The sequence below is a fragment of the Neofelis nebulosa genome, chromosome 7 (genome assembly GCF_028018385.1).
Source record: "Neofelis nebulosa isolate mNeoNeb1 chromosome 7, mNeoNeb1.pri, whole genome shotgun sequence".
Taxonomy (NCBI): Eukaryota; Metazoa; Chordata; class Mammalia; order Carnivora; family Felidae; genus Neofelis; species Neofelis nebulosa.
Window position 1 is genome coordinate 48,803,856 of NC_080788.1, and position 20,250 is coordinate 48,824,105.

At 35.2% G+C, this 20,250-nt stretch overlaps 2 protein-coding genes across 3 annotated transcripts in view; one reads left to right on the forward strand and one right to left on the reverse strand.

The window, feature by feature from the left end:
• MNS1 (meiosis specific nuclear structural 1) overlaps positions 1 to 12,959 on the forward strand; it is a 47,402-nt gene extending 34,443 nt beyond the window's left edge. Inside the window, exons 8-10 of the mRNA XM_058737637.1 lie at positions 4,713 to 4,970; positions 10,881 to 11,006; positions 12,642 to 12,959. Coding sequence (XP_058593620.1) covers positions 4,713 to 4,970; positions 10,881 to 11,006; positions 12,642 to 12,734 — 477 coding nt within the window. The 3' untranslated portion in view covers positions 12,735 to 12,959. The remainder of the gene's footprint in view (positions 1 to 4,712; positions 4,971 to 10,880; positions 11,007 to 12,641) is intronic.
• Positions 12,960 to 13,309: 350 nt separating this feature from the next.
• The window catches only part of TEX9 (testis expressed 9), a 69,178-nt gene continuing 62,237 nt past the window's right edge, over positions 13,310 to 20,250 (reverse strand). For both annotated transcript variants that reach the window (XM_058737638.1, XM_058737639.1), the window contains exons 11-12: positions 14,121 to 14,255; positions 13,310 to 13,495 (exon numbers count right to left, since the gene is read on the reverse strand). In XM_058737638.1, coding sequence (XP_058593621.1) covers positions 13,421 to 13,495; positions 14,121 to 14,255 — 210 coding nt within the window. In that variant the 3' untranslated portion in view covers positions 13,310 to 13,420. The remainder of the gene's footprint in view (positions 13,496 to 14,120; positions 14,256 to 20,250) is intronic.

Below are 20,250 nucleotides of genomic sequence, written 5' to 3' on the forward strand. Positions count from 1 at the left end.
TTTTGGGGAATGATTCTCCCATCTAGTTAATACATCTATCACCTCACATAATTATTTTTTTAATTTCTTTTTGAAGAGAGCACTTAAGTTGGACTTTTAGCAAACTTCACTTATATAATACAGTGTTATTCACTTTAATCACCACATTTTACATTAGATCCTCAGGCCCTATGGCTGAACTTTGTACCCATTATCAACCTCTTCCTATTTCCCCTACCCTCCAGTTTATTATTTTCTGTCTCATTATATACAAAGATTAACTCAAAATAAGTGTGACAAACAAAAAGGCTGAAACTACAAAATTTCTAGAAGAAAACAGAGGAGAAAGTCTTCACCCTTGAGAAGGGTGAAGATTTTTTTGGTACAGTAAAAAAGTATGATCCATAAAGGAAAAAGTTGCAAATTGGGTTTCATCAAAACTAACACTGTTAGGAAATTGTAAATGCAAGCCACAATCTGGGAAATAGTATTCTGTACGTGTATCTTACAAAAACCTTTTATTAAGAATATAAAAAGAACACTTATAACTCAATAATAGAATAATAAAGAACTATTTTTTTAATGAGCAACAAGTTTGAACGACTTCATACAACAAATACATGAATAGCCAAGTATACAATAGATTGTTGGTTATTAGCATTATTTTTAATATTTTTCTCCTAAAACAAAACATCATTTTAGATAAACTGGAAAACCATGTATTGATATCAAAACCCTTTTGGGTGTATATTCTTAATGATTACTGCATGTAAGAATGTAAAATATAGGGGCACCTGGGTGGCTCAGTTGGTTAAGTGTCCGACTTGGGCTCAGGTCATGATCTTGTGGTTCGTAGGTTCAAGCTCCACGTTGGGCTCTGTGCTGACAGCTTAGAGCCTAGAGCCTACTTCGGATTCTGTGTCTCCCTCTCTCTCTGCCCCTCCCCCATTCATTCTCTCTCTCTCTCTCTCTCTCAAAAATAATACATTAAAATTTTTTTTAAATGTAAAATATGTACATTTCTTTTTAAAAACAACTTAATGTAATCCATTTATATATACCTAATATCAAATTACCCAAAAAAGTTAAGAATAAAATGATGGATGAAGGTGTAACAGGTATATATGGACCAAGGGGAAGCAAATAGGCAAGGTTAGCATCAGATAGATAGAACATCAAATGAATCCCAGATATCACAGATGAAAGGTACAGTTGACAATGAGGCTATTACAGGATAAACATTTAATCTTCTATGTAACATTGCATTGAAGTACATAACTTGAAAATTTTTTTTAATGTTTTATTTATTTTTGAGAGACAGAGAGACAGAGTGCAAGCAGGGGAAGGGCAGAGAAAGAGGGAGACGCAGAATCTGAAGCAGGCTCCGGTCTCTGAGCTGACAGCACAGAGCCCGACGTGGGGCTCAAACTCACAAACCGTGAGATCATGACCTGAGCCAAAAGTTGATGCTTAACTGACTGAGCCACCCAGGCGCCCCTGAGCGCCCCTGAGCGCCCCTGAAGTACATAACTTTAAAAGCTATTAAACTTCCAAAGAAAATTTACCAGAATAATACAAGGGGAAATGGTATTTATCATCACTAGAAATTAATTACAAATATTTTCATCTTCTATCTGAAAATCTAAAAATATTATTTTCAGTTATTATTGGTTGAAGAGGAAATTTGTAGGTAATTTAGAGGATGAGATTAGTACACATCAAAATCTTATCAGATTTATAAAACTGATCTCTGAGGCAATTAATCTTTAAAAAATTTTTTTTTATATATATATTTTTTAATGTACCTCCAAATTAGTTCGCATTTGTGCAACAATGATTTCAGGAGTAGATTCCTTAATTCCCCTTACCCATTTAGCCCATCCTCACTCCCACAACCCCTCTAGGAACCCTCTGTTTTCCATATTTAAGAGTTTCTTATGTTTTGTCCCCCTGTTTTTATATTATTTTTGCTTCCCTTCCCTTATGTTCATCTGTTTTGTATCTTAAAGTTGAGGCAATTAATTTTTAACAAGAAATACTAGAAAAAATTATCCAGGCAGCCAACTCAGTAACTTAGAAAAACAATACAAATTCAAGTATGGGGCAAGAATATGGAAGGGAATCATAAAGATACAAGTGGAAATTTACCAAAATCAGGAAAACATATTAGAATTAATTAATCCAATTATTTAGTATTGGGTGGTAAAGCTTTTACTCTGGAAAAACATACTAAAAAGGAAAGCAAAAACAAAACTAGAAAGACTAAAAGGTCTGTAAAGAAAAAAGATTAGAAAATAATGAACGGTCATTCAATTGTATACTTATAAAATGGGAAAATCTTAATGGTACTATTTTCTGCATTAAAAATATAGTGATTTCAAAAAAATGTAGAAAAAGCCAAAATAAGATTACTAAGGATATATCCCATGTGAAAAGCTTGCTGTGCCCTGCCTCATACCCTCTTAGCCTCACCTCTAATTTCAGTGACAGCTGTGGAGAACACTTGTGAGGGTTTACACTGACTGTGCTTGACAGTGTCCTAATGTGTGGTGCTGTTGGTGGGGGCAGGGAGTGAACACCCTCTGAGGCATCCCTCAGCCAACAGTGGACAGGAATTAAGGGATAAATGCTTCTTCCTGTCAGCCTTGAGGACAGACCTGAAAGGTGCTTCATGCATTCCTCACAAGATTCTGGCAGGATTAAGCCACACTTGCCCACATAGTAACCAGTTCAGTGATGCACCCACGTGTTGGCTTTTCTCCCTTCCCTATTTCTCTCTGCTTTTCCCTCACTGCTGCTTCCTGAGATCTCTCTCTCTCATAAAATATGTATACGCAAATATTTGTGTAAGATTATGCTTTCAGAGGAGAACCCAGACCAAGATACCTCTAAAAGTTTCCAGGCTCAAAGTAGTTTTTTCAGCAAATTATTTCAAACCTGCAGTGAAGAGCTATTTCTCAAACCACATTATGGGCTTTAGAATGTAGAAAAGTTTGGAAAATTATGCAGTTCATATTACATTAATATATATTCCTGATCCAGGCATATCAAAGAGTATAGGGACATTTTTCTAGTTGAAAAAAAAAATACAGTGAATGGTGTTTTGTTTTGTTTTGTTTTGCTAACATTTCCCTGATTTTTAGCCAGATGTCTTTACCATTGATTGGATTAAACTAAAATTTGTATGGGAGATGGATGCCAGGAAATGTCAACAGTTCATTTGGTTCTATGTGTATTTTTTGTGTGCAAGGTATTAGGATAAACTCGGAGGAATTCAAAGCTGAGACAATATCTGCCTTCAGTGAGCCTTCTGACTTCTATATAGAATACATAGAGATGAACACAAACTATAATATCATAAAAACACTGTGCCCAGCATCCCAAAGAAAAATAATATATAAGATAAATAAAATAATAAGAAATAATATGCCTTCTAGGAATTTATTTTTAGTGAGGAGATAATGCATGTATCTGAAGTAAAATTAATGATGGGAAAAATAAATGGTATCAGAGGCCCAAAAGAGAGAGATGTATGAATTACAGTGACTTTCTGGAGGAGGTAGGTTTTGAACAGATTAGATAGAGGTAAGTGAAGAAAAAGAAGTGGAACATTCAAGATAATTAACAAATAGGTGGAACAAACAGCTAATATTCCAGATTGGGTGGCTTAAAATCCACTCCTATACTTTTTTGTCTTACTTTGTTATAAAAGTTATAGAGTTAAAACCACATTTCTTTTAGCTAGAATTCTTCATAGGACCTAGGTTATCTTCCAAGTTACTCTACACCTCAAGGTGTGAAGATAGAAGTGGGCAAAATGAGGTCACAGTCACATGTAGAAGACTGGGTCTTTGGGAGTAGTTTTGGTAGAGTTACCATCATGGAATTTGAGCCATGATGGTTAACTCTACCAAAGACAGATGGTAACCAAGATGGTGGCTGGCTCCTTGGCCATCCTGGAAGTTCTCTCATAACACCTGCTGGCCTGTAGTAAATCCCTTATAGCTTCTGTTACCTGTAAGAAACCTGACCAAACGGCTGTTATTAAGGCAATATTTTGATTGCCTTGAGGATATGGCTTACCTCCTGGAAATTGTGTTTGAATTAGGCAAGGCTGGTTACAGTTGAGAAGGAATTGTATCAGTCCTAATTGGATAGATGATAAAGCAAAAATAGTAAAATGTTACTGATAGTATCTAGGTGTTAGGTAGATGAGTGATCACTGTAAACTTCTATTTTCCAGTTATGTTTGAAATTTTTCATAATGTTAGGAAAATTAAAGCTTGTAGGAAAACACTTGAACTGCTCCAAGTAAATTTGAATTTTCCTGAAAAACTTGTGCTTGTCACTTGTAGATTATTATTCTGAAAAATATTTCCCAGTAATTTGAATCATAATTTCAGGAAAGATTCTAGAATGATTCTTTGTGGGTACAAATTTCACAGACCACAGATTTAATGATCTCAGTTATGCAAAAAAGTTTTTATGTCAGCTCCTTTCAAAATAGATACAAATTAAAATTTAAAAATAAAAGAAGGCAATCCAAAGTAACATGTCCTTTATCCAACTAGTGCTAACAGGGTGAGGGAAAGTGTTATCTTGAAAAGGCTTAATTTTTCAGCTTTATTTCATATTGTAACACTGCACTTAACCAAACTCTATCCACCCTTTCTTTATAAATCTGTTGTAAAGAAACAGTTACTGAATCAATGTTTATACGGATTGTTGTTTAGGAGGAAGCAGAAGAGAAATTAAGAAAGCAAAAGGAGTTGAAACAAGATTTTCTAGAACAAATGGCCCTGAAGGAACTAGTACTCCAGGCTGCAAAAGAGGAAGAGGAGACCTTTAGAAAAGCTACGCTAGCTAAGCTTGCTGAGGATGATCGAATAGAACTGATGAATGCTCAGAAGCAAAGAATGAAGCAGCTAGAACACAGGAGGGCTGTGGAAAAGCTTATTGAAGAGCGTCGCAACCAGTTCCTTGCAGACAAAGTAAGAAAAAGTGTTCATTTTTGTTATCACTGAACAGTAGTCAGCTCATCTATTCATCCACTCAGCATTTAACTGAGACCCTTTTATGTGCCAGGTGATGTTAGATATCTGCTTACCAGTCACATGGCATAGACATTTTCTGACCATTTATGCATCTAGAATGTATTTATTGATGCTTTCTATGTGCTAGACACCGTTTGGTGTTGAGAACATATGTACAGCTAAGTCTATGACATCTATGATTTTATTTTATGGTCTTGGTTAAAGAAAATATATAAAAACAATCATTGTAAAGATATGCCAGGTACACGTGACAATAATTATACAGGTATGGGCATCTTGGTGTGGTAGACAGGGCACAGATCATGAGTGCCCTGGATGCTATTTTAAGGAAGGTGGTCTTTATCCAGGGGAACCCACTGAAGAATTAAGAAAGCTATCTGATAAGATCTGCACTTGGAAAGATGACTTGAGTAGTGGTACTGGGGGTACTGCCTGGAGTGAGACCAGAGACAGGGAGATCAGTTAGGACATTACTACCATCAGTCCATGATAGGTGGGGAAAGCCTGTGCAAATAGAGAAGGGGGCCATGTGAGAGATGTTAGGGAGATAGACTTGATGGGGCTTGCTGACCAGTTAGCTGGGTCTGGAGAGGTGAGCAGGATTATGCCTGCTACTACCACTAAATAATACTATTGCTTCCATCTTCAGTGAGTGAGTGGGTGATGTCCTAAAGAAAACAAAGAAAAATAGATTTCAAGGGGGTATATAATTCCATTTTGTCCACATTGATTTTGAGGCCCCAGGGGTTGATTTCTTAGTTGGAAATATGGATTTAAGAGTTGGAGATGGAACTAGGTTTGTGCCTTTGGACACATTGATTTATCTATTTTATGTTTGATTTATAAAACTGAAATAATATTTAATCTGCCACACCAGCTTGTTGTGCTTTAAGAACCAAATAAGAGGGGCACCTGGGTGGCTCAGTCGGTTAAGTGTCCGACTCGGGCTCAAGTCATGATCTCATGGTTCATGATTTCGAGCTCCGTGTCAGGCTCTGTGCTGACAGCTCAGAGCCTGGAGCCTGCTTCACATTCTGTGTCTCCCTCTCTCTCTGACCCTCCCCCACTCACACTGTGTCTCTCTTTCCTTCAAAAATAAATAAATATTAAAAAAATTCAAAAAAAAGAACCAAATAAGATAACGTATAAGTGCTTTGTAAAGATAAACACTCTAAATATGAAGAGTACAGATTAGGCATAGGGTAAATATTTTAAAATAATTAATATAAGTGGTAGTGTAACAACTAACATTTATTGAGCTTTTACATATGTCATTCAACTATTCTAAGCTCATTTCAAGCAAATAACTTTAACCTTTCAACTCTATGAGTTAGGTAGGTCGGGGTTTTATAGCAAGTAAGTGGCAGAGCTGGAATTAAGTTAATTGATATCCTAATGATGATCTTTTCCAGTATGGGTAGGCAGAAAGAAATCTCAGGATATTCTTGTAATCAATAGATACTGATCTGCTAGGCATTCTGCTGAGTATTGGTGAGAGAACCAAAATAAATACAAGTTAATTCTGGTACTTTCTAGTGTAGTACAAAAAATGGGGTATAGATTCCCAAAACTCTCAATTATATATAAAATTATACTAAGAATACATTTCTTAAATGTACAGTGTACATTTATAGAATTTGGTAGTTATAATTTACCAATTGTGCAATACAGTTGACCCATGAACAACACAGGGGATAAGTAAGGGTGCTGACACCTCCCCCAACCCCCACCCCAAAAATCCACATAAAATTTTTGACTCCTCCAAAACTTAACTAATGGCCTCCTGATGACCAGAAGCCTTCCTGATAACATGAAGAGTCAACTGGCACATGGGGTGCCTGGGTGGCTCAGTCAATTGAGCATCTGACTCTTGATTTCAGCTCACGTCATGATCCTAGGGTTGTGGCACTGAGTCCCACATTGGGCTCTGTGCTGTGCATGGAGCACTGCTTAAGATATATTCTCTCTCTCTCTCTCTCTCTCTCTCTCTCTCTCCCCCCCACTCCCTCTCCCCGCCTCTGTCCCTCTCCCCAGCTTGTGTTCTCTCTGTAAAATAAAAAAATAAAAAAGATTATCTTATTTTTAAAAAGTCAATTAGCACACATTTTATATACATATAAACTATATTCATATAATAAAGTAGCTAGAGAAAACAATCTTATTAAGAAAATCGTAAGAGAAAATATCTTTATGGTACCATATTATATTACTGAAAAAAATCTGCAGGTAAGTGGACCCACGCAGTTTAAACCTGTGTTGTTCATGGGTCAACTGTGCATTTATGGCAGAACTATGTGGGTTTTCCTGGAAATACATAAAAGATGAATAAAAGCAGAAGAAGGCTATTCTAAGTTGGCAGCATATGGAATTACCCACAATGAGAAACTTGAGTGATAGAGGAGTTTAGCCATGATACAATAGGAAATTGGTGATCACAACATGGTCTTAGGAAGAAGAGAATGTAGTGATTCAAGAGTGAGGTGATGAATACCTAGAATAGGTTAACAAAGCATGGGAGAAGCAAGAAAGGAAGAGTTTAAATATTTTTAAAGGAATATGAGACTGGTATGTTTTGTTTTGTCTTGTTTTGTTTTGTTTTGTTGGTGGATCATATAGGGTAGACTGGAGGAAGGAGTCAAAATAACTCCAAGGTTTCAACTAGGAGAACTCAAAGAATACCAAGTGCTGTTATGTTTTGAGTCAGAGAAAAAAGATAATTACTTCAGTTTATATCATGTTGGACTTGAAATAGAAATACAAATTGAAAATATCTTGAAGGCACTTGACTCAGAGGAGCAAAGCTTAGGTCAAGTTTTCCTAAACATACATATCTGGCATTAATTAGCACACAGAGATTCCAAGAATATATTATAATGAGAAACAATCAGAGGGCCAATGATGGAGTCTCAGCGAACATTCTTACTTAGGAGTAGAAGGAGGAGGAAAAAAACAATGACAAGAGATGGTCAGAAAGGCAAGAGAATCTGGATGGTTGTAGTCACAGAAAACTAAGCGAGGTCAGCTCTTTTTTTTTTTGTCTGCTCCATGAAGTGGGGAGGTGGGGGGGATACTTGGAGTTCAATTTTTAGGACTCTTCTATTCTTATTCATTTCATGCTTTTGTTCTGATGCCATATTTCTAGCTGTCTAAATGATATGGTTGGAAATTTTGTAGGTGCCTTAGAATTTAGTTTCCAAAAGTGAACATTCCACACAAACTTTTTACAGTTTCTGTAGCCTGAATCTTGGTTAAAGACAGCATATTCAGTCAGTCACCCAAGTCTATGACTTTGAAATCATCCTGGACTTTTCCCCATTCCTATCTAATAATTTTTAGTCAGCCACCAAATTCCATTGACTTCATTTCAGTAATAAGTCTTAAATCCAGTTTCTTTTCTTAATAACTTAGTTCAGACATTTAATACCATTCCTGTGGACTACTGAAATTGTTATCTACTGGTCTCCATATGACTAGTCCATCTGCTACTAGTTATAATGGGCTTAAAAAATTCATTATGTCCTCCTCGTACTTAAACCTAAGTGGATTCCTACAGCATAAAATCCCAATTCCTTATCTTTGATAAATCAGTCATGATCTACTCTAACCTTTAAGGGTTAACCTTTAAGCACCTAGCATTTTGCTTGACAAGTGGTGAATAATAAATGTTTGTTGAATCAAGGAGGGTGATCAACAGTGTCAGACAAGCAGAGCAGTCAAGGAGGATGAAAATTAGAATTTTGATGAAAATTTGAAATGATCAGAAGGTTTTGAATACTCCTTGCCTAGAAAGAGGTAGAAACAGTGATAGACCGTCCTATCTCATGGCTTACAGAGCTAATTAGAAAGCTCCTAGAAAAGTTAGCAAGGCAACTATAAATGGAAATCACATAAAACCACCTAAAGCATAGATATATCTACAATTTATGTCTTAATTTTCTTAATTTTTTCTAATGTAAATATTCCTAATATAAAGCTGTGTGCTAAAAGTGTCTGTGAGATTGGGTCACATTTTTCTTGCCCAGGAGCAAGGGTGGATTTTCATGATCATGGAACACATTAATCCTATAAGGTTCTAACTCTGTTTTTTTAGATTTCAGATATATTCCTAAATAGGTAACTACAATTCTGTCTACCTCTAAAAAAATCATATGGTTAGTCAGACAAAATATAAAACTCCCCAGGAAAGAGTTACCTAATACCAGCTCTATTGAGTTTGTCTAAATGGACAAATTGGTTTCATACTTTCTATTTACCCTAATTTACTATGAAAGTGTTTATTAGGATAAATATTTAATGTGTTTACCACATCCCAAGTAGAGAAATCTTATATTCTACCCCAACTAGAGACCATACATCATTGGACAAAAATCTAACAACTGACCTTTCCTCACAACGTTTCAGAATCTTTTGCATCTCCTTTTTATAAAGAACAGATCAGTTAGGATTAGGTTTGGCTGCAGGTACAGAGTATCAAATTAATAGTGGCATAGTAGATCGTTTACTATTCTCACATAAAAGTCTAAGGGAATTCAGGGCTGGAATGGAGGCTGTATTCAGCCTTCAGGAACCAGGGTCATCCTAGCATTTCACTGTGGCTTCTGTAGCCTATACCCTTTATCTTCATGGTCTAAATTGGATCTTCACCCTTCATGTTTCAAGTAGCAGATGGAAGAGTTGAAGAGAGACAAAGTGGGTGTATACGATTTATTCCTGGAATCTGCCATATGACACTTTTGCTTATAGTCCATTGGCAGAAACCAAGTCCTGTTGTGACCACACATGATTATAAGGGAGCCTTAGAAATATAGTCTCAAAACAAATTCAGGTATAACGATTCCATGGCAGATTCTATAACTTTATATCATCTTAGAAAATAAGTAAGAGCCACTCAACTCTTTGATTCAATAACAAGATGGGTAGAGAGTGTAAGTCTTTTCTCAGCTACCAATGCTTCTTCTGATTCTGTAATGCAAATAAGGTAATATCATAGTAGACAAAATAGTCTCATTAGAAGCCATTAAAGGCTTAAGTGGCATTGGATATGGCTGTGTCCTAGCATCCTTCTTTATTTGGTAACTATGAAGAGTTTTGAAGAAATTGTGACCCTAGGAAACTACTTATTGCACAGACCAGCTCAACATTAATACTACTTTAATTCTATGTAGGAATTCATCACTACTTCAGTGGCCTGCCTTTAGCACCCTTCCCTTTCCAATAGATTATTTGGATACAACGCTGTAAGAGTTCTTTTAAGCCCTAAAACTTTTAAAACTGGCCATCTCTTCCATAGCATGTGGCACAGAATTTTGGTGCGGTTACATGAGAGCATTCAGAACTGTTGCCTGAGAAACACTGGTTCTCCTGTTAGAACTCTTGCTGATACTCCTGTGCTTCATATGGGCTCTTAACATTTTTAACATACATGGAAATATTTATCTTTTAGATATCCCTATTCTGTTTCATCCAGTTTTTGGTTTTGTTTTACACTGAAAGCTGCCTTCAGCAATTGGCATATGGTAAACATTACATAAATATTTGAATTAATTAGGAAGTCCCTTCTTTGTACATTTTTTCCTTGGTGATGAAGATACTGTCCTGAAGACATATACTTGCCTCCCTAAAATCCCAGCCATGCCTATTTTTTTGTATCCTTAAGGGAATAGTGACTGTAAAAAAGAGATTTGTGTATATATAATATAAAATATATATATATACTACATAATATTTTCTGAAGTTAGTGTAAAAAATAGTTCAGTTTTATCTAATCCACTGCAAGATGGCTTTATTTGATGACTTCTTAAAAGATTAATGTATTCTGTGACAATAAAATTTCATTTACATTTCCAGCAACGTGAACTGGAAGAATGGCAGTTGCAGCAAAGACGACAAGGATGTATTAATGCAATTATTGAAGAAGAAAGACTAAAGCTTCTCAAAGAACATGCTACAAAATTACTAGGATATCTTCCTAAAGTAAGTGAGATTTAATTCAAGGTATAATCTTCCTAAACTCTAATAATGGGGAAAAAAAACAGAGGGCCTGGGTTTCACTTACTTGTGGCTGTTACAAAGCAGCAGTGGGATCGGAGGCAGTCATTGAACATCTGTCTCTAAAATTAGAGTTGGTCTTGGCACATTTTTTTTTTTCTTAATATTTATTTTTGAGAGAGAGACAGAGTATAAGCAGCAAAGAGTCAGAGAGAAAGGAGACACAGAATCTGAAGCAGGCTCCAGGCTCTGAGCTGTCGGCACAGAACCTGACTTGGTGCTTGAACTCATGGACTGTGAGAGCATGACTTGAGCTAAAGTCAGAAGCTTAACTGACTGAGCCACCCAGGTACCCCAAATCTTGGCACATTCTTAAAGTAGGAGCTAGATTTACTGAATTTAAATTTTAGAAGTTCTTTTTCCCTTTTGGTGTAGGAAGTCTAAAACTAAACTACCCTAAAGGAACTGTGATACTTTTTGTACAGGAAACTCTTGTAATTGGTAACACTGATAACAGACACATGCTTGAACCGAGTCCGAGACAGAGCTGCTATATAATGGGAGGTTATAAGTAGGTACTAAGTACTCTATTTTTAAAAGTACTTCCAGAAGGTAACAGATTTTCATGTATAAGTGGGATACATTCTGACTATAAATGAAATAACAATGGATTTTTCTAAGCCCCATAAACATCTGGACTCATGTAAATAAAATTTACAACCTTCAAATAGAAATGTCATTTGATATTTTATTCCATTGGAAGAATAAAGTGCTTATTTTGGGTTCAGTCCAGTGCTAAGGAAAGAGAAAGGGAAATATATGAGTAATTATTGCTTGTCCACAGGATGTTATAGTCTAATTGGCTGATTGGATTAATGAATATGAAATGATATACTGACAAAAGCTATAAGAAATTCATTTCAAAAAAATTAGACTATAAATTCTGGAGAATCTCAGTTTAGATAATTTTAAAAGGAAATAAATGTGGAGATAAGGAGAGTCCAACAAACCTGTTCTGCCAAAATGATTTTAATCTTTTAGGTCCTAATGGCCCTAAATGACCTAAATTATTCTTTAGCTCCTTTAAATTACATAAGTAAATATTTAACAGCCTTTTATTGTGTACTATAAGGAAAAGAAAAGTAAATAAAAGCATCAAGAATTTCAAAGGGCTTGCTTAAAGGGCATGTAACTCCAAATCTGGAGTCTTTCCTGCAAGACAATGTTTGCTGATCAACCATAGAATGGAGGTGAGAGCCAATCCCATGCATGAATCTGGCAAAGCTCAGTCTCTTAACTCTGACTGCTCTCATACCTTATGAAATTCTCATTCAGCCAATCCAAGCAGTGGTACTTGAGGTAGTAAAATAGAATTCCAGATTCCTATTACAAATTCCTATACTGGAGCTGATAAATAAAATCAGGAAATCAGATCAAAGATTTCATTATACACAGAGTCATAATTTTCAGAGACTAGTGATATTATATGTAAACCTATGAAATAGATTTCATTATCTTGGAGATAACTTTACAAATTTTTGTAGTCTGTATGTTAGTCTTAGAAGCATTTAGTTAAATATTCTGGCATTTGAAGTAACTCACAAAATATTTTTCCTGTAGGGAGTATTTAAAAAGGAGGATGATATTGATATGCTTGGTGAAGAGTTTAGAAAAGTTTATCAGAAAAGGAGCGAAATTTGTGAAGAGAAGTGATACCATCAAGATTTGGTAAAACCTGGATTGTTTTGTTTTCACCACTAGATGTCAGTGTGACTTTTGTTTCACAGGTCAGTGATAGAATCCATAATCTTTGGATTTTGTAAAGCAACTCTGTATTTCATCATTTGTAAACAATTATCTATAAGAAAATATTTGTTTTCTGATAAAATTAAATTGCAGAATATTTTTTATCTATAAAATTAATTGCTATTAGCCAAATTCTTGTTCTTGTACTGATAATTTGAAGAGCTGAGTTACACACCACATTACAACATTTCCTTTATATAAATACAATACAGCCAAACCCAGGAGACTAACTTTTCCATACTACTCCTCCTGCTCAGAGCTTGGTATTTGTGTTTAGGGAAAGTATCTTTTTCTTTCTACTATAAGGGAAAAGAATAGTAAAGAGTGAGGAATTTCAAAGTGCTTTATTGTCAATAAGAACTTAAATGACAGTTTATGTGCTAGTACTGTTTTTATTAACTAGAGCTAAATCACCAGAGCATAAAATACTTTATATAAAAGGGCAAGTGGCTCACAATTTTCTAATCATCATCTATCAATTGCTTTGATTTCATTATCAAATATTTATAAAGAGTAAAAATAAATCATTAAAACTTTAAAATGTATATGGGGCACACAGTCAGTTATACAGACTAATTAAAGTAGGCCACTTATCAATTTCCCCATTCAAGTGCCTTCATAAATTCCTCTTCGGTGAAAGACAGCATCTTGGCAGCTTCAATATGCATCTGTGTTTGTAACAAATCAATATTGTTTTAGCATTAAGAGTAGACCACAGGACAACACGCAGTTGATAAAAATGTGTATATAAATATGCTATCAAATGATAAGCTCTGTTGGAATGTGTACTCTAATTCCAATAAACATATTTGAAATAATTACATTCAAGGGTCAGCCTGTAAAGCCTATTTGTCCATGGTGGTTACTGAATCAACCTGTTGAGAGAACACGTCAGTAGTATTTTAATACATAACCTTTGCAAAAAGGGAAAGTGGCAGAGCCATGGCTTCGAATCTTCTCACCACCAGGTAATTCATGTGTAGAGAAGGGAAGAGTGATTTGGAATCCATTTTCACTCTTCCGTGTTTAAAGAGGCAAACCAATCCAATAAGATAATAGTATATTATACGCTTGTATATACTTTCTATCATTAGGGAGTACCCATACTGTATTTACCAGTCCCATTTTCCACATTATTAATTTACCTGCCTGAAAATATCCATTTTCTTGGATGACATGTTATGTAGAAATCTTATTATGTATGTTCTATAGGTAAAATTTTGTACCTAAGCATATCAAACACATCTAAAAATATCTACAATTTAACTGTGTTTTTTTTTAGAATAGACTCACCTTCTGCCTTTTTAAAACATCAATTAATTTTAACTGCTTCTTGAACCCTATCATTAATTCTCCTTTTTGTTTTTCTAGCTTCTTGTTTTCAGACTTTAATGCTTCAATTTTTTTGTGGTCTTCATTGGCTATATCCTGCACAAGGAAAAACAAATCCCATATAGTCTTCAAATTATAAAAACTATAGTCACTTTGTAATAACTACCTTTAAAATATAAAATTTTTGTAAATCTTCTTTGCATTACTGAAAAACTGACTTTGATAACTCATACATTTTAAGCATTTTAAATATAATTCAGTTCTAATTCCAGTAGTGGCAGAGTAACTTATAATGGACCAAACTCTTCTGAGGGTAACAATAACATATTTGAAGGCACAGATGAGTAATCAATAGTAAGCAGAAAGTGGAGATGATATGATCCTTGAAAAAAGGGAAATAAACTGACTGAGGTCCATATTCAACTGGCTTCTGAGAGCACTTTCCACTTAATGGGTTCACAGGAGATAGACCTCAAGGAAAAAGTAGTTTTACTGGGCTAAGGAATGAAAGAGCAGGGTTGCCAGGGTGGTAGAAATTTCCAGGTGGCAAGTCCTGGAAAGAAAAGAGCCCTCAAAATTCCCTCAAATCCTTGGCAGATACCTAGATAGCCCACGTGCAGAGTGAGACCCCTAGGAAAGACAACATGAAAGGCAAGAGCTGTGGTCTAGACAGCTGGGAAGAGAATTCAGCCAGTGGTCTGACAAGGCAGAGTTTGTAATTTTGGCAAAAATTACCTGAATGAGCTCTGCAGCAATTTCGACAGTGCAGAAAAAATATCTGTGAGCTTTAAGACAGGTCAGTAGAATTTATTTAAGTATGGGAAGATCTTAAAGAAATATTAAAGGAAGTCTTTCATGCAAAAGGACAGTGATACCAGAAGGAAATCTGAATCTACATACACATAAAAAAGTACCAGAAATAATAGAATATTAGACTTCTTTTCAAAATAAATCTCTGTAAAAGATAATTGACAGCGATATCACCAAGATTAGGAAGCTCCAGACCCTTCTCCCCCCAACAAATACACAGGGAAACACTGAAGATACAATATACTACCCAATGTAACGTGAGAACTCTAGAAGCCAATTAAGCAGCAGTAACAACCAAACACCTAACCAACAAAAAGTCACATTCAAAATGACAGGAAATTTTATGGCCTTTATGCTCACCCTTTCCCCTTACTCTCCTGGCCTAGTGGAAAAAAGCCTCTAAATTCATGGAAAAAAGAGTGGAACTTACTTGTGATGTTCTGACTTGTCTGAGGATTGCTTGAGGGACTGTCTTGCCTGACTCAGAGCACTGATGGGAACTGCTACACCTGAGGGCTACTGGGGGTCTGCAGAACCATGAATGCCTAAGGGCAAGAGATTATGGGCAGAGGAATAAAATACAACATCTAAGGCCCTGAGAAGCAGCAGGGCTGAGACTCCTAGGAAATTAAGACGTTTAAATGACAAAAAGAGCTTTAAGACATATAGAAAATAATACAAAATGGTAGCAGGAATTTCTTCCCCATCAGTAATAACTTGAAATGTAAGTGAATTAAAGTCCCCATAGATTGGATTTAAAAAACAAGATCAAGTATATACTGTCTACAAAAGACTCACTTTAGATCTAAGGACATACACAGATTGAAAATGAAAGGATGGAAAAAGATAATCCATGCAAATGGTAAGCACAAGAGGATGGAGGTAGCTACAATAATACCAGACAAAATAGACTTTCAGTCAAAACAGGTACGAGAGACCAAAAAAAGGCCATTATATAATAATAAAAGGCTCAATTCACCAAGGAGCTATAACAATTATATATGCACCCAACATGAGTTCCTAAATATATGAAGCAAACATGGACAGAATTGGTGGGAGAAAAAGAACCACTCTACAGTTACAGTAGACTTCAATACCCCACTTACAATAATGGATAGAACCAGAAAGAAGAGCAATAAGAACAGTACTTGAACAACCCTAAAGACCAACTGGACCCAAAAGACTTATTAGAACATTACACCCAAGAAAAGCAGAATATATATTTTTCTTAAGTGCACATGGAACATTCTCCAAAATAGACCATTTTAGGCCACAAACAAGTCTTAGGAAATTTTAAAAGATTGAAACCAAAGTGTCTTTCCTGTTCACAGTGAAATGAAACTAGAAATCAATAGCAGAAGGAAAATGGAAAATCCATAAATACATGGGAATTAACATACTTTTAAACAACCAATGGGTCAAAGAAGAAATCACAAGAGAAATTAGAAAAATATCTTCAGATAAATGACGATGAAAACCCAATATAACAAAAGTTATAGGATGCAGTGAGAGCAGTGCTAAGGGGAAAATGAAATGTATAGCTATAAATGCTTACATTAAAAAAGAAGATATCTCAAATCAACAATCTCACTATAACTAGAGAACTAAACCCAAAGCTAGTTGAAAACAGAAAATAAAGCTTAGAGCAGAGATAAATGAAATAGAGAATAAAAAAACAGTAGAGAAAAATCTATGAAACCGAGTTCATTCTTTGTTAAGATCAATAAAATTGACAAACCTTTACCTAGACTAAAAAAAAAAAAACCCATGATGACTCAACTAACATCAGAAATGAAAGCAGGGGTCACCTGGGTGGCTCAGTCTGTTGAGTGTCTGACTCATGATTTCGGCTCAGGTCATGATCTCATGCTTGCAAGATCAAGTCCCACACTGGGCCCTGCACTGGGCATGGAGTCTACTTAAACTTCTCTCTCTCCCTCTGCCCCTCCCCTGCTCATGTTTGCTCACTCTCAAAAAAATAATAACAAAAATGAAAAAGGGGATATTGCAACTGATTTTACAGAAACAAAGCCATTTTGGAAGATTTTATTTTTTAATTTTTTTTAATGTTTACAAGAGAGTGCAAGTGGGGGAGGGGCAGAAAGCAAGGGAAACACAGTATCAGAAGCAAGCTTCAGGTTCTGAGCTGTCAGCACAGAGCCCAACGTGAGCTCAAACTCACAAACCGTGAGATTATGACCTAGGTGAAGACGTTTAACCAACTGAGCCACCCAGGTGCCCCCATTTTGGGAGATGTTATTATTTATTTATTTATTATTTTTGGAAGATTTTAAATTAATGGGAGAGTAGACATTACAACTGATATCCCAGAAATACAGAAGGTAAGAGAATACTATGAACAGTGGTACACCAATAAATTGGATAACCTAGATGAAACAAATTCCTAGACATTCCCAATCTACTAAAACTGAATGATAAATACGAAATCAGTTCAGGAAATCCAAATAAATCTGTACCTAGTTAGGAGATTGAAGGAGTATTCAAAAACGTTTTAATAAGGTAATCCCTATTCAAAAACCTTTTAACAAGGAAATCCCTGAACTAGATGGCTTCACTGGTGAATTCTACCAAATATTAAAAAAAAAAAAAAAATGAACATGAACCATCTTCAAATTCTTTACCCAAACTGAAGAGAACAAAACACTTCCAAACTCATTCTATGAAGACAGCATCAGCCTAATACCAAAGCCAGACAAAAATACAACAAAAAAACTACAGACCTATATCCCTCACAAATGCTTACATGAAAATCCTCAACAAAATAATAGCACACAATTCCACAGTACATGAAAAGGACTGTACAGAATGACCAAGGGGGATATACTCCTGGAAGCAAGGATGGTTCAACATAATGAAAATCAATCAATGTAACACTTCACATTAACACAATGAAAGAAACACACAATCCTCTTGAATGATGTCAAAAAAGGATTTGAGAAGATTAAACACACTTTCATGTTAAAAAACATGAAACAGACAAGGAACAATGATCCTACTTCAACATAATAAAAGCCCCACATGAAAAGCCCACAGCTAATATACTCAGTGGTAAAAGACCAGAAGCTTTTACTCTATTATCAAGAACAAGACAAGGATACCTGCTTTTGCCACTTTATCCAACATAGTACTGGAAGTCTTGGTCAGAGCATCCAGGGAAGAAAAATAATAAAAGGCATCCAAATTAAAAAAAAGAAGAAACATTATTCCTGTTCACAGATAACACATGTATGTGGAAAACCCTAAAGATTCTACATGAAATCAGTTATGTTTTATATACTAACAATGAATATTCCTAAAAAGAAATAACCATTGTACAATAACCATTGTATTGTAACCATACAATAACCATTGTATTCAAAAGAATACAATACTTAGGAATAAACATAACCAACATGAAAGACTTTTACACTGAAAACTTGAAAACTGCTGAAAGTATTTAAATCCAAATAAATGGACAGATATTCTGTTTGTGGATTGGAAAGACTTATTTTTATGATGCCAATACTACCCAAAAGATATTTATAGATTCAATGTCATCTCTATCAAAATCCCAACTGTGTTTTTTTACAGAAATGGAAATATCCATCCTAATATTGATATGGAATCTCAAAAGGATATAAATAGTCAAACAATCCTGAAATGAATAACAACGTTGGAGGTCTCATACTTCTGGATTTCAAAACTTATTACAAAGCTACAGTGATCAAAGCAATGTGATACCTTCATAAAAGACATAGACCAATGGAACAGAATGCCCAGAAATAAACACATAAGGACAAATAATTATATTGACAAGAGTGCCAAGACCATTCCCTGGGAACGGACATCCTCTTTAACACACTGTACTTGGAAACTTGGTATCTCCAAGCAAAATAATGAGCTTGTACCTCTATATCATACTATCTACAAAAATTAACTGAAGTTTGGTTAAAGACCTAAATGTAAACCCTAAAATTATTAAACTATTAGAAGAAAACACAGGGGACATGGTACATGATATTGGATTCAGTTGTGATTTCTTAGGATGCCAAAAGTACAAGCAACCACAAAAAAATTTTAAAAAATACTACATTAAAGGACAAAATCAACAGAGTGAATGGCAAATCTCTGCAAATCATGTATCTGACAAGGAATTAATATCCAGAATATGTAAAGAATTCCTACAAATCAGTAACAGAGCACAGTCAACCAATTCAAGTCCTTGCCTATTTTGTAGACATTTCTCCAAAAAAAGATATACATATGTCTAGCAAGCACAAAAAAGGTGGTCAGTATTACTGATCATTAGGGAAATGTAAATCAAAGCCACAATGAGAAATAACCCCCTAATAAATATTAGGATGACTACTATAAAAAAAAAATGAAAACCACAAAAAATAACTGCTGGTGAAAATACAGAGAAACTAGAACCCTCATGCACCATTGGTGAGGATGTAAAATGAGACAGCTCCTGTGGAAAAGCAGTATGGTTGTTTCCTGAAAAATTAATAAGTATTTGCCATATGATCCAGCAATTCCACATCTGGATATATACCCAAGAAAACTGAAACCAGGGTCTTAAAAAGAGTAATTGTACACTCATGTTCATAGCAGTCAGTTAAGCAGCCAACTCGATTTCGGCTCAGGTCATGATCTCATGGTTCAAGGGTTCGAACCCTAGGTCAGGCTCTGTGCTGACATTGCAGAGCCTGCTTGGGATTCTCTCTCTCTCCCTCTCTTTCTTAAGCAACCATCAGCTTCATAAGACTATGATAAAGGTAGAAGATGTTATATATACACCTAATGATAACCATAAATCAGAAAACAGTAAAAAATATGCAAAGAATAAAGAGAAAGGAATCCAAGTATATCACTAAAGAAAATCAGCAAACCATGAAAGAGAGCAAGACAAAAGTCAGAGAAAAACTACAAAAAAATCCTACAAAACAAGTAACAAAAGGACAATAAATACATACCTATCAATAATTACTTTGAATGTAAATGGACTAAATACTCCAATGGAAACACAGGATGACAAAGTGGATAACAACAAAATCCATCTATATGCTGCCTATAAGAGACTCATTTTAGACCTAAAAATACCTGCAGATTGAAAGTGAGGGGATAGAGAAATATCTCTTTTGTAAATGGATGTCAAAAGAAAGCTGGGATAGCAGTACTTAGACAAAATAGACTTAAAACACTGTAACATAAAGCAAAGAACACTATATATAATAAAGGGGACAATCCAAGAAGGAGATACAATAATTGAAAATATTTG